Source organism: Somniosus microcephalus, chromosome 1, assembly GCF_052327205.1.
Source record: "Somniosus microcephalus isolate GS21.2 chromosome 1, FLI_Smic_1.0, whole genome shotgun sequence".
Taxonomy (NCBI): domain Eukaryota; kingdom Metazoa; phylum Chordata; class Chondrichthyes; order Squaliformes; family Somniosidae; genus Somniosus; species Somniosus microcephalus.
In genome coordinates, this window is record NC_140987.1 from 142,277,979 (window position 1) to 142,291,513 (window position 13,535).

Here is a 13,535-nt window from a genome sequence, read left to right on the forward strand (position 1 = left end):
AAATACAACTTCTGTATTTCCTTGCCGTTGTATACAACAGGCACCTTTATTTTCCCTTTGGGGTATACTTTCTGCCCCGTATATGTTTTCAAGATAATGGATGTGTCTTTCAAAGGTACATGCGGAAATAGCCGCTCGTAATCCCGTCGACTTATGACGGTCAGAGCTGATCCTGTATCTAGCTCCATTTTAACTGGGGACCCCGCTATCGTGAGGGTAACCCAAATGGTCTGGTAATCTTCTTTGGCAATTACATTATGTAATTTGAGACAGCTTAGTCTCTTGTTTCCGGAGTCGCTTTCGCTCTTCTGGTCTTCGGAGCCACTGTCCGTCATCATTTGTACTTTTCTGTACTTTTCCTTATTGATTTTTTTCCTGTCCGTGGATTTTTTGTATCCAGATCGGCATACACGTGCAATGTGTCCAATCTTTCCACATTGCCTGCATGCTTTGTCCTTGAACCAGCAGTCCCTCTGATCATGGGTGGATCTACCACAGCGATAACATCTCTCGAAACCCTGTGTCATTTCATGGGTGCCGAAAATGGCGCCTCCCGCGCTTTCCTTTCTTCCCTGCAGAAAAAAAATGGTGCTTCCCGCGCTTTCCCGCCACTGCTGCTGCTGACAACGCTGTTCTCCACGGTTTTTATTTAAATAGGTTTTTTTTTTCAATAGGTGGAGACTCATTCCCGCCGGACTCTCTGGGACTTTTCCCTCCCTCTGCTTGGTCCGAACGCCGACCTGCTTTGCAGCACCAGCCGCCTCCCGAGTGCTCCCTCCCTCTGTCTTTGTTTGCCTCCGCCTTCGCTGCTCGGCCCCGCTGCAGAGCCAGCCGATGGAGCCCCAGCCCGCCCAGGAAGGACCACTGCAGTACCTGCCATCAGCTCGGCCAGCCGGTGAAACCACAGTCTTTCCCTTTTCTCTTTTCTTTCTTGTTTTTCTTCGACTTTCGTCTGAGGAATCGATCTCCTTGAGGTGCTGTCGAATTGCAGGTAAGTCCGTTTCCAATTCGTCGCCACTGTTGTACCCGTGTGCTAATGGAGACACGGAAGGCAGGAGTTGGTTTCACAGGTGTTTACTGAACAAAGTCTGGAGGTGAACTAACAGATACAAGACACTATACAGGCTTATATAGCCCGAGTGGCCATTACCGGCATTACAGTACACAGGGGCTCTTAAAGGCACATACACCACAAAGACAAGGGACTATTCGACCGGTGAATAATCCCCAACTGTTCCATGGTCGCGAACTCTGCTTTTGCGACCGCCAGCTTGCCAGGTTCCAGGTGCTGGGCCCGCGCGTAGACCGGGGGGCCGTTGGTGGTGATGTGGTGTTCCACACCATGTTTCGTGGCTGTGGAGGAGAACGTGGGTCTGGTCAGGTCGGGGAATTCGCCGAGCAGGCGAGCGAACTCATCCGGAGCCAGAAAAGCACAGGCGACGGTGCGCGACGTAGTGTTACTGCGGTAACAAGGAATAGAATGAAAAGTTGCCACGTTGATCAACCGACAGTTCCTCACGTCAACCAGGAGGCTGTTGGCGCACAGGAAATCCGTGCCGAGAATGGGTTGCGAAACCTTGGCCGTCACAAGCTCCCAGTAAAAATGTTGGCCCCCGAAACACAACTGCACCCGCCATCTGCTGAAGACCCGAATCGCTCCGCCATTGGCTGCTTCAAGGGCGAGGCTGTGAATCCCGGTCTGCACATCGAGGGCAGACACGGGTAATATGCTGCACTGCGCTCCGGTGTTGCACAGAAAACGATGACCGGAGAGAGTATCGGTGATAAACAGCAACTTGCCCGCGTTGCCGATTGCCATCGCGGCCGCGGGGTGCCCGTTAGACCCGTTCCTTGATGGTCATAGTTGTTTTTTTGGGGGGAAAGCTGCAGGGAGGGTGGCAACGTCTCGCTTTCACGCCGAACTGCGCGTGGTAGAAACACAGCCCAGCAGGCTGACGAGCTGGGGCGGCGTCCGTGGGGGATGGGCGTCTCGTGGCGGCGCAGTACTGCTGAGTAAGCGCAAAAATTTTGTCCGCCTCTGCCGCGAGTGCTGCGCAGTCCTCAACTTCGGATCTGGCCAGGGCGGCTTGCACCTGTTCCGGTAGCTGGCTGAGGAATATTTCACAGAATAGGAAGCATTCCGGTTTGGAGCCAAGGAGTGTGAGCATTTGGCTCATTAACTCCGAGGGCTTGGAGTCCCCGAGCCCGGGCATAGCGAGCAATCGACGGGCGCGCTCCACTTTAGTGAGCCCGAAAACTTGCAGCAACCGCACCTTGAGGGTTTCATACTTGCGCTCCATTGGAGGGTTCTCGAGGAGGCTGATGATCCGCGAGGCGGTAGAGCTGTCGAGTGCGGAGACCACATCGAGATATTTGGTCTGATCCGCAGCGATGTCCTGCAGGGTGAATTGGGCCTCGACCTGAATGAACCACGAGGTCGCTTGCTGCTCCCAGAACTGCGGTAGCTTCAGCTAAACGGCGTTGGCCTCCATGCTGTGTCCTTTTTGTGAAAAACGTTCACAAAAAACGGGGTCACCAATGTAGGAATTGACGAATTCCTAACTAATAACTGAAGTCGACTCAGGAGATCAATCAAAAAGGTCTTTAATGTAAAACTAAACGAGTTCAAACAGTTTGATGAGGTCGATACAGGAGAGCCATGAAAACAGGTCTTAACAAGATGGAGATTCAACGAGGACTGCCCGGGCAGTCACGTGGTTTGCGACGAGACATCATCGCGTTTGCCCGCGTTTTCCCGCGCTCTTAAAGGGGCCACGCCCCGTGCATACAAACACTATATACAAAACAAAGTAATGTCTAACACAATGGTACAGGCTTAGGCTGGTGTTAGAACATCGTTAAAGGGAATTATGTACAGTTGCCCAGAGTCATTCAGTGGCTCCGCCACAAGGTGTTACATTGTGATTAAAAAAATTAATTATTATACTTTGAATGGGGGATGGCTGGATGACATGAAAGAGCAGAGAGATTTAATGGTTCAGGTCCACATGATATTAAAAGCAGCATCTCAAGTGGTTAATTCAAAAAAACTTATAGAATACTGGGGGAGAAATTGGGCTGTGTAGCACCCATCTTTTAGGCACAACGTGACCTCCCAATGCTCGAAAATGGGGTCCGAGATACATGCTCACTGTTCCAATGGGAAGTGCGCCGGACACCATCTTGGTAAAGGGGTTTGTGCACTCGCACCTAACAACCGCCAACAGCATGCAGACCAGGCAGATTATGATGTCAATCAGTGTGCAATGCTGATTTGATGCCAGGGCTGCCATTTTCAAACTCCACACTCCAGCCTATGCCCTGTCTTAACCTCGCACAGCTGAACACAAAATTAAACTAAATGAAGGACCCCCCCCACCAGTGCTATTTTAAGGGATCATGAACTATTTACAGGGTAGTTGCTGATTAGTTCATCTGGCTGCTAGTGCAATTGCATGTGTTTTTGGAGAACTCCTATGCTTGTCTAAAGTTTCAATAGTCTACAAGGAGTGGTCTGGTGGTGCTGAAGTACGTTTTTGTTGAATTAAAAGCTTGTGCTGAAACAAGTTGCTTCCAGACATGGGTGGCCTGGTAGAGCATTCTCTTGGAATCGAGCATGACTGGGAGAAATAAAAAAGGCCACACAGAGCAGAACAAATAGCTAGAATAGTGAGAGGAGTAGTGGGGGGGGGCGGGTAGTACAAGGGCTCCCAGCAGGAGGCCATATCCGCAGACGGTCTATAGGGACCAATTCTCTTACCTCACCTTCAGCGAGGACCAATGCTTGAGACATCGTCGCTTCACTAAAAAGGTCGTGGCTGAAATCTGCCAACTGTTGCAGCCACAACTGCAACATTAAAGTAGGGCAAGTGGCTGTCAAGCTGACTGTGGCTCTGAACTTTTATGTGGCTGGTACGGGTTTCCCGAACCTCCTGTAGTTACTGCAGGATGCCTTTAAATTTTTTTCCGTCAGTTTGCCACCCACAGCCAGCCGGATTGACAGGCAGGCTGCTTGGTGAGCAGGAAATGCTACAGCACAAGGCCGTAGCCGAGCTGGGCTGAGAGTAGGTAGCTCTATTTGGGGGGGGGGGTTGGAAGATATCATGCGGGGGGGGGGATTGGTGGTTGGGGTAGGGGGTTCGATCATTGGGGTGGGGGGAGCACTCCTGTTCCTCCTGGCCCACAAGCAGTGCTGTAAAAGCACTTGCCTTCTCCCCGAAACTGTCCTCATCTCCCTCCAGCTGCCAGGTTTTCCGAGGCCTGGGAGACCTGGCCGGCCACAGTTAAACCTGTAGATTAAATCAGAGGCTGCCAGCATCCTTACAATATTTAAATTGCCAACCCACCTCCTGGAAGCGGGTTGGCTGCACGTACCCTGTCCTGCCTCCGTTAAGCTGAGAAGTGGGTGGGTTGGGGTCGGGTTTGAGATTTAAAATTTTAACCTCTGACGCATAATGTTCCCTTTCATTTTTTTTTTCCGTGCGCAGTCCCTTTAAATTTACTGCACGGTTCACGCATGCACGGTATCTCTTCCAGCCGCAACAGCTTGTGAGCGGCCCACATGGGACCTCGAGGTTGATGAGTGGCCATGTGACCGTGTGCCCGCACACCTTAGGGGGAATGTTGCTGATCCAACTCCAAACCACCCATTTTTGGATGTTAAAATTCACCCCAGTGTGTTCTTTTCAATCCCCACACCAGGCATCCTTATTGTGTCTCTGCCAGTTTGTGTTATATCATGGAGAGTTTTGTGCTGTGATCCCACTCTTGCTAGCAGCCAGGTTGATATTTTCAAAACAGTTTATGTTAAACTTGTATAGACAGCAGACAGAGGAGACTTTTCCCCCATCAGAAGAGGATGGATTTAATCCCCAGTCTAAAAGGTAAAATTACAGTTTTCTAATTCACTGCAGCAGTAAATGTCCCGGCACTAACACAGCTGATTTTTTAAATCATTGTACTGAAATTTATGCTTTACCAATTTCCTCTTGCATCCTTGTTTGGATTTCTGGATAGCGTATAAGGTACAGGAAACACCACTGCAAACCAGTTGATATTGTATCAAAACCTGCAATACAAAACAATTTCAATTCTATATCTGAACCACACGCATCTTTTAAACCACATTAAAATATGGAGGAATCGGCTTAAATTATCAATGTTTGCTGGCAGCGCACATCAGAAAACTGCAGGCAACAAGCCCACGATTTTCCAATATACGTTGATAGTGGGCAAGCTACCCACTGGCAATCTGGGGGTTGGGGGCAGGTAACAGATGGACTGGAAGATTTTTGCGGGGCTATTCATGTCCCACCTTCAAGGACTGCTGATTAGCTGCTCAACACCTAGTACCAACTGACTTACTAAGTGGTCAAACTGGGTACTCTGGTGTGCTGTGCTGATTTGCTAATTTGCTGATTTGTTAATCACTGCAGACCACTGGCACCCAAACTAAAAAGACCAAAACATACATTAATTAATGCATTAGCACACTCTACAATTCACTATTTCTTTGAACATTTTGTTTATTACAATTCTATGAAAAAAAGATTTTATTTTTTTAATATGCAGCTAGTGTGCAATGCCAAATAATCAGGAAGCTGCCATGGTGCTTTCATCATGTAACATTCTACCATACCAGCCCTCGTGACTTGGAGCCATATATCAAGGTGGTTGATCGGTGATCGGGGCTATCCCCTGTCATCATGGCTGATGACTCCAGTAAGGCTTCCGCAAATAGGGGAGGATAACAGATATGATGAAGCCCGTGCCACTACAAAATGGGTCATAGAGCAGATTGTAGGAATTCTAAAGTCTCATTTTAGATGCCTGAATACATCTAGTTGAGCTCTGAGAAATAGTTTCCACTGCTTGCACATGAGATTGTGTTCCACAATTTTATCTCTTTTCAAGATTGGGCCCCTAAGATGTTAGTCCTGAGACTCCTCGACCATGGCCAATCATTTCTCCACCCTTCATGGTAGAATAGCACACTCCCTCTCTTCCACTCCCAAGTCCACATTCTCACCAGTGTCCAGTGCTTCACCCAGTAACAATCCTTCTGACTCAGTCACTACTTTGTCCCAACTGGGTGCCTTTTGGGCAGCTGCTGTGCAAGTAAGATATCCTGATAGTTTGTGGGGAAGTGGCAGAGTTCTAGGGATGGGAAATAAATGTAGCCTTGCCAGTGTTGCCCACATCTTAAAAGCAATTTTAAAAAAGTGGTTCCAAACATGCCTCAAGTGGTCATGAGTGGCTGATCTTTTCCTGAAAGACATTCTTTATGATGTGAAACAAAAAGGCCTAGAAATTGGCCCACTTACCGTCACAAGTCACTGCCGCAATTTGGTCTAAAAATGGTGGCCACCACTCTAGTGCCCTTCTGTGGCACGGGACTCGGTGGCTGCCATTTTGATGAAGGCCTTAGCACTGCCGATAGCAGCGCTGGCCCTGGACATGTTTTTTTTTATTCGCTTATAGGATGTGGGCGTCGCTGGCAAGGCCAGCATTTATTGGCCATCCCTAGGTGCCCTCGAGAAGGTGGTGGTGAGCCGCCTTCTTGAACTGCTGCAGTCCGTGTGGTGAAGGTACTCCCACAGTGCTGTTAGGTAGGGAGTTCCAGGATTTTGACCCAGCGACGATGAAGGATCGGCGATATATTTCTAAGTCAGGATGGTGTGTGACTTGGAGGGAACTTGGTGGCTGTGGTGTTCCCATACGCCTGCTGCCCTTGTCCATCCAGGTGGAAGAGGGCACGGGTTTGGGAGGTGTTGCCGAAGAAGCCTCGGCAGTGCATCTTGTAGATGGTACACACTGCAGTCACGGTACGCCGGTGGTGGAGGGAGTGAATGTTTAAGGTAGTAGATGGGGTGCCAATCAAACGGGCTGCTTTGTCCTGGATGGTGTTGAGCTTCTTGAGTGTTGTTGGAGCTGCACTCATCCAGGCAAGTGGAGAGTGACGTAATAAAGACTCACTACGCATTTGGTTGTACATAAAGCAAGGCTTTAATCGACTTGTAACAAAACATGGAGGTCTCGTTAGTAGTCACTAGCTTCCTGTTTCCAGATTGTCTCTGGCCAAGTTGGGCCCACGCCCAAGTATTTATACTCCTCGGACGGTGCCCTCAGCTGGCCGTTCAGTAGTACTTCCTGAGTTACTTCTTGTAGAAGTTGCGATTTAGGACAGAAAGTATTTCATCACACTCCTTACTTGTGCCTTGTAGATGGTGGAAAGGCTTTGGGGAGTCAGGAGGTGAGACCTTCGCCACAGAATACCCAGCCCCTGACCTGCTCTTGTTGCCACAGTATTTATGTGGCTGGTCCAGTTAAGTTTCTGGTCAATGGTGACCCCCAGGATATTGATGGTGGAGGATTCAGCGATGGTAATGCCGTTGAATGTCAAGGGGAGGTGGTTAGACTCTCGTTTGTTGGAGATATTCATTACCTGGCACTTCTGTGGTGCGAATGTTACCCATCACTTATCAGCCCAAGCCTGAATGTCATCCAGGTGTTGTTGCATGTGGGCATGGACTGCATCATTATCTGAGGAGTTGTGAATGGCACTGAACACTGTGCAGTCATCAGCGAACATTCCCATTTCTGACCTTATGTTGCAGGGAAGATCATTGATGAAGCAGCTGAAGATGGTTGGGCCTAGGACACTGCCTGAGGAACTCCTGCAGCGATGTTCTGCGGCTGTGATGATTGACCTTTGACCACCACAACCATCTTCCTTTGTGCTAGGTATGTCACCAGCCAGTGGAGCATTTTCCCCCTGATTCCCATTGACTTCAGTTTTACTAGGGCTCCTTGATGCCACACTCGGTCAAATGCTGCCCTGATGTCAAGGGCAGTCACACTCACCTCACCTCTGGAATTCAGCTCCTTTGTCCATGTTTGGACCAAGGCTGTAATGAGGTCAGGAGCAGAGTGGTCTTGGCGGAACCAAAACTGGGCATCAGTGAGCAGGTTATTGGTGAGTAAGTGCCACTTGATAGCACTGTCGATGACAACTTCCATCACTTTGCTGATGATTGAGAGTAGACTGATGGGGCAGTAATTGGCCGGATTGGATTTGTCCTGCTTTTTGTGGACAGGACATACCTGGGCAGATTTCCACATTGTCGGATAGATGCCAGTGTTGTAGCTGTACTGGAACAGCTTGGCTAGAAGCGCGGCTAGTTCTGGAGCACAAGTTTTCAGCACGATTGCCGGGGATGTTGTCGGGGCCCATAGCCTTTGCTGTATCCAGTGCGCTCAGCCATTTCTTGATATCACGTGGAGTGAATTGAATTGGCTGAAGACTGGCTTCTGTGATGGTGGGAACCATGGGAGTAGGCCGATGTGGACCTTCCACTCGGCACTTCTGGCTGAAGATGATTGCAAACGCTTCAGCCTTGTTTTTTGCACTCACGTGCTGGGCTCCAGCATCATTGAGGATGGGGATATTCATGGAGCCTCCTCCTCCCGTTAGTTGTTCAATGGTCCACCACCATTCACAACTGGATGTGGCAGGACTGCAGAGCTTTGATCTGATCCGTTGATTGTGGGATTGCTTAGCCCCGTCTATAGCATGCTGCTTCCGCTTTTTAGCATGCATGTAGTCCTGTGTTGCAGCTTCACCAGGTTGGCACCTCATTTTTAGGTACGCCTGGTGCTGCTCCTGGCATGCTCTTCTACACTCCTTATTGAGCCAGGGTTGGTCCCCTGGCTTGGTGGTAATGGTAGAGTGAGGGATATGCCGGGCCATGTGGTTACAGATTGTGGTGGAATACAATTCTGCTGATGCTGATGGCCCACAGCGCCTCATGGATGCCCAGTTTTGAGCTGCTAGTTCTGTTCTGAATCTATCCCATTTAGCACAATGGTAGTGCCACACAACACGATGGAGGGTGTTCTCAGTGTGAAGATGGGACTTCATCTCCACAATGACTGTGCGGTGGTCACTGCTACCAATGCTGTCATGGACAGATGCATCTGCGACAGGTAGATTGGTGAGGATGAGGTCAAGTAGGTTTCTCCCTCATGTTGGTTCTCTCACCACCTGGCCCAGACTGGCAGTTATGTCTTCAGGACTCAGCCAGCTCGGTTAGTAGTGGTGCTACCGAGCCACTCTTGATGATAGACATTGAAGTCCCCAACCCAGAGTACATTCTGTGCCCTTACTACCCTCAGTGCTTCTTCCATGTGGTGTTCAACATGGAGGAGTACTGATTCATCAGCTGAGGGAGGGTGGTAGGTGGCAATCAGCAGGAGGTTTCCTTACCCATGCTTGACCTGAAGCCATGAGACTTCATGGGGTCTGGAGTCAATGTTGAGGATTCCCAGGGCCACTCCTTCCCAACTGTATACCACTGTGCCGCCACCCCTGGTGGGTCTGCCCTGCCGGTGGGATGGGACGTACCCAGAGATGGTGATGGAGGAGTTTTGGACATTGGCTGAAAGGTATGATTCTGTGAGTATGACTATGTCAGGCTGTTGCTTGACTAGTCTGTGGGACAGCTCTCCCAATTTTGGCACAAGTCCCCAGATGTTGGTGAGAAGGACTTTGCAGGGTCGACTGGGCTGGGTGTGCCGTTGCCTTGTCCGTAGCCGGTGCCGAGATCGATGGCGGGTGGTCCGTCCGGTTTAATTCTTATTATGTTTCGTAGCGGTTAGTTACAACTGAGTGGCTTGCTTGGCCATTTCAGAGGGCAGTTAAGAGTCAACCACATTGCTGTGGGTCTGGAGTCATATATAGGCCAGAGAACATAATGTTCAAGGAAGTGATCCTGAACACATTTCAAAAATTCCACCCCCTCCTTTCCCTTTACTCTAACATTATCCTAATCATATTTGGGTAATTAAAGTCCCCCAATATCACCACTCTATAGTTCTTTCACATCTCAATGATTTCCCTGCAGATTTGCTCTTCTCTCTCGCTATTTGGAGGCCTATAGAATACACCCAATAGCGTGATTATACCCTAGTTGCTTCTCAACTCTAACCAAATGGATTCTGTCCTTGCCCCCTCAAGGATATTCTCTCTTTCCAACACTACAATGTCTTCCCTAATCAGTATTGCGCCTCCACCTACTTTTTTTCCTTCCCTATCCTTTCTGAAAACGTTGGGCGCGATCTTACCTTTCTGTGCGAGTTGGGAGAGGGTCAGCTGCCTTCCAGGTTCCGATCCCACCCCCAACGATGCCCGATGCACAGACGCTATTTTACGTCAATTGGTCTTGTTAAGCCCGCCCTGCGGGCTTGCCGGCCAATTAAGAGAAAGCCAGTGTCAGATGATATCAGTTGATGACGCGTCATCTGCTGGTTTTCTTAAAGGGGATACACACATATTTTTTTGACTGATGATTTTTCATTGTTTGACAGCACTGAGATGCTGCAAACACTGCCAATCACTGTACAAAGGTGAGCCCTTGCTCCCAGGCTCTCCAGTGACTCTCTCCTTAGGATAATACAGCTGGCAGCTGCAGGTGAGGTTACAGAAGCGATCTGTCACTGGTGAGAGAGGTTCTCCCAATGAGGTGGGACTACACAAACACTTCAAACCTTGTTACCTACAGAAAAGTCTAAATACATAAAAAAAATATTTTCCCAACATTTTCTTATCTCTGAAACTCACCAGTGTACCATTGGATCTGTCACATCACTTCTGCAGCTGTCATCAATGCACAAACCTTACAGTAGACCTACAGCACGCCACACTTACCTGGCATGGTGTCGAGATGTCGGGAAGCCTGCAGCCGACCTGGCAAGATTGAAAAAAGCCTCTTAACTGCCTATTAACTACCTGTTAACAAGTAGTTAAGTGCCTATAATCCTCTTCCCGCCGCTAGATGTCAGGTCCCTGCGCAAATCGGGGACCCGACACTTGGGAAGATTGTATGGAGGTGGGTTGACAGCGGGCTTGGGACCCGCTGTCAATCATTGCAATTTTTCCAGCAGTCCCACCTCCAAACCCACCCCCTGAGTGCCGGCAAAACCCCCTATCCCCTTGTATCCATGAATATTAAGCACCCAATCCTCATCATTTTTAAGCCACGTTTTCGTTATTGCCACTATATCATATTTCCACATGGCTAATTGTGCTTGTAGCTTACCAACCTTATTCACCACACTAGTGAACCTCCCTGCGAGGACATTGGTTCCAGTCCTGTTGAGGTGCAACCCGTTCCTTTTGAATAGGCGCCTCCTGTCCCAGAACTGGTCCCAATGCCCCAAGAATCAGAAGCCCTGCCTCCTGCACCATGCCTCAAGCAATGCATTGATCCTCCCTATCTTCATATCTCTACTCTTGGTGGCGCGTGGCACTGGGAGTAATCCAGAGATTACTACCTTTGAGGTCCTACTTTTTAACTTCCTCCCTAGCTCCTGAAAGTCTGACTGTAGGACCTCAATACCTGCCCTCTATATGTCATTGGTACCGATGTGTACCACAACTTCTGACTCACTCCCTTCCCCCTGCAGAACCCTCTCCATGATGTCCTTTACCCTGGCACCAGGGAGGCAACACACCTTGCGGGACTCACAGTGACTGTTACAGAAATGCCTGTCTGTCCCCCTAACTATGGAATCTCCTATAACAACTGCATTTCTACACTTTCTCGTTCCCCCTTGTGCAGTCCCTTGCCCATTGGTGCCATGGTCTGGATTGCACTCCTTCAAGGTGTTGTCACTCCCAGCAGTCTCCCATGCTGCATACTGGTTTGAGAGTGACACACACCCTGAAGACTCCTGCACTTCCTGCCCTCTCCTACTCTTCTGGATGGCCATCCATTTACTATCCTGAACTCTCCGTCTGTGGGGTGGCCACCTCCTGGAATGTATGGCCCAGGAAACTCTCAGGCTCCCTGATGCTCCGCAGTGACTCCAGCTGCCCTGCAAGCTCGGAAACCCTAAGCTCGAGCTCAAGCAGCTGGAAACACTTCCTACACACATGGTCCCCCCCAAGACACATGAAGTGTCCTGAAGTTCCCACATGGCGCAGGAATTGCAAGCAACAGGTATCAGCTGCCCATTCATGATCTAAAAAATGTCTATTCCCTCTTTCAGAAGCGAATTAGTATCTTGTTTAATCTATTAATTTTAATTAATGTCTCGAAACCTCAGCTCTCAGGTATCACTGTCTCACGCTCCCTCTCTCGGACTGCTCCCTGTTTTTTTTTTTAAATACCAGAACAGCACCAAATTCTCTCACTTACCAAATTCCAAGTTTAGTATTCTGTAGAAGCAGTACTCCATCAAACTGGACTGCGTGCTACTAAGGATGTGAAAGGGGCTATATAAATGCAAGTTCTTTCATTCTACTGCCTTTATGCAAGGTATACTGAAAAGCATGCTAGTGAGACAAAACATAATTTTAAACCAGCAAACTGGCTTATTTTATATCGAGTACATGAATTAACAAAGTACGGTTTTCCAATTAGATACAACTGACTGCTACTATTCTTCATACCATAAACCAACAATACTGTCCCACTATTATAGGCTAAATCACATTAAAAGTTAACTCTCCCCAAGGTAACTGGCACTGATTGACTCCATTAAAGACTGTTGGGGCTGGATTTTATGAATGAAGATATGTTGGAGGTGGGACTGCTGCTTGCCCAGTTTCAGTCCCGCTTCCATCAGCTTCTGGCAAACCAGCGGGCTTTTCCCCTGATTGAACTTATTAAGCCCGCCCAGAGGGCTCAGCAGGCCAATTAGGGGGAAGTCAGCGATAGAGCATGTCAATGTATGACGTGTCATCTGTCAAGAACTTTTGAAAGAAGAAATGTAATTGTTTGACAGCTCTGTGAAGCTGTCAAATACCGACATTCTGTGTAGTTTGATGAGTGCTTGTGTTCAGGACTCTTCAAAACTTTCTACTTTGTAGAAATCAGCTGGCTGTTGGGTCGGAGGATCCAACAGCCAGTCTGTAATCTCTACAATGGCGATCTCGGAGACTACGGCTCCACAGCGGCTGAAGGCTGTAGGGAGAAACAACAGTAAGTTAACATTTTCTAACACTTTACACTCACCTCACATATTTACCACTCCACACTTGCACAAATCACTCACCTCTACATCGCACTTTCAGACCCCTACTCACCTCCTACACCCCGGCGGGGTGCCCCCAGGTCGGAAAGCCCGCACTTCAGCAGGAAAAATGGGGATAATCCTATTTTCTGCCTATTAACTACCTGTTAACAGGCAGTTAGAAACATAGAAACATAGATGATAGGAGCAGGAGTAGGTCATTCAGCCCCTCGAGCCTGCTCCGCCATTCAATGAGATCATGGCTAATCATCCAAACTCAGTACCCTGTCCCTGGCTTCTCCCCATATCCCTTGATCCCTTTAGCCTTAAGAAATATATCTAACTCCTTCTTGAATATATTTAATAAATTGGCCTCAACTGCCTTCTGTGGTAGAGAATTCCACAGGTTCACCACTCTCTGGGTGAAGAAATTCCTCCTCATCTCTGTCCTAAATGGCTTACCCCTAATCTTTAGACTGTGACCCCTGGTTCTAGACTCCCCCGCCATCAGGAACATCCTT

The 13,535-nt window shown here is 48.7% G+C and overlaps 1 protein-coding gene across 1 annotated transcript in view; it reads right to left on the minus strand.

Annotated features, from left to right (window-relative positions):
- Positions 1-13,535, minus strand: part of cyp1d1 (cytochrome P450, family 1, subfamily D, polypeptide 1) — a 145,808-nt gene that overhangs the window by 39,574 nt on the left and 92,699 nt on the right. Inside the window, exon 4 of the mRNA XM_085986303.1 lies at positions 4,979-5,068. Coding sequence (XP_085842429.1) covers positions 4,979-5,068 — 90 coding nt within the window. The remainder of the gene's footprint in view (positions 1-4,978; positions 5,069-13,535) is intronic.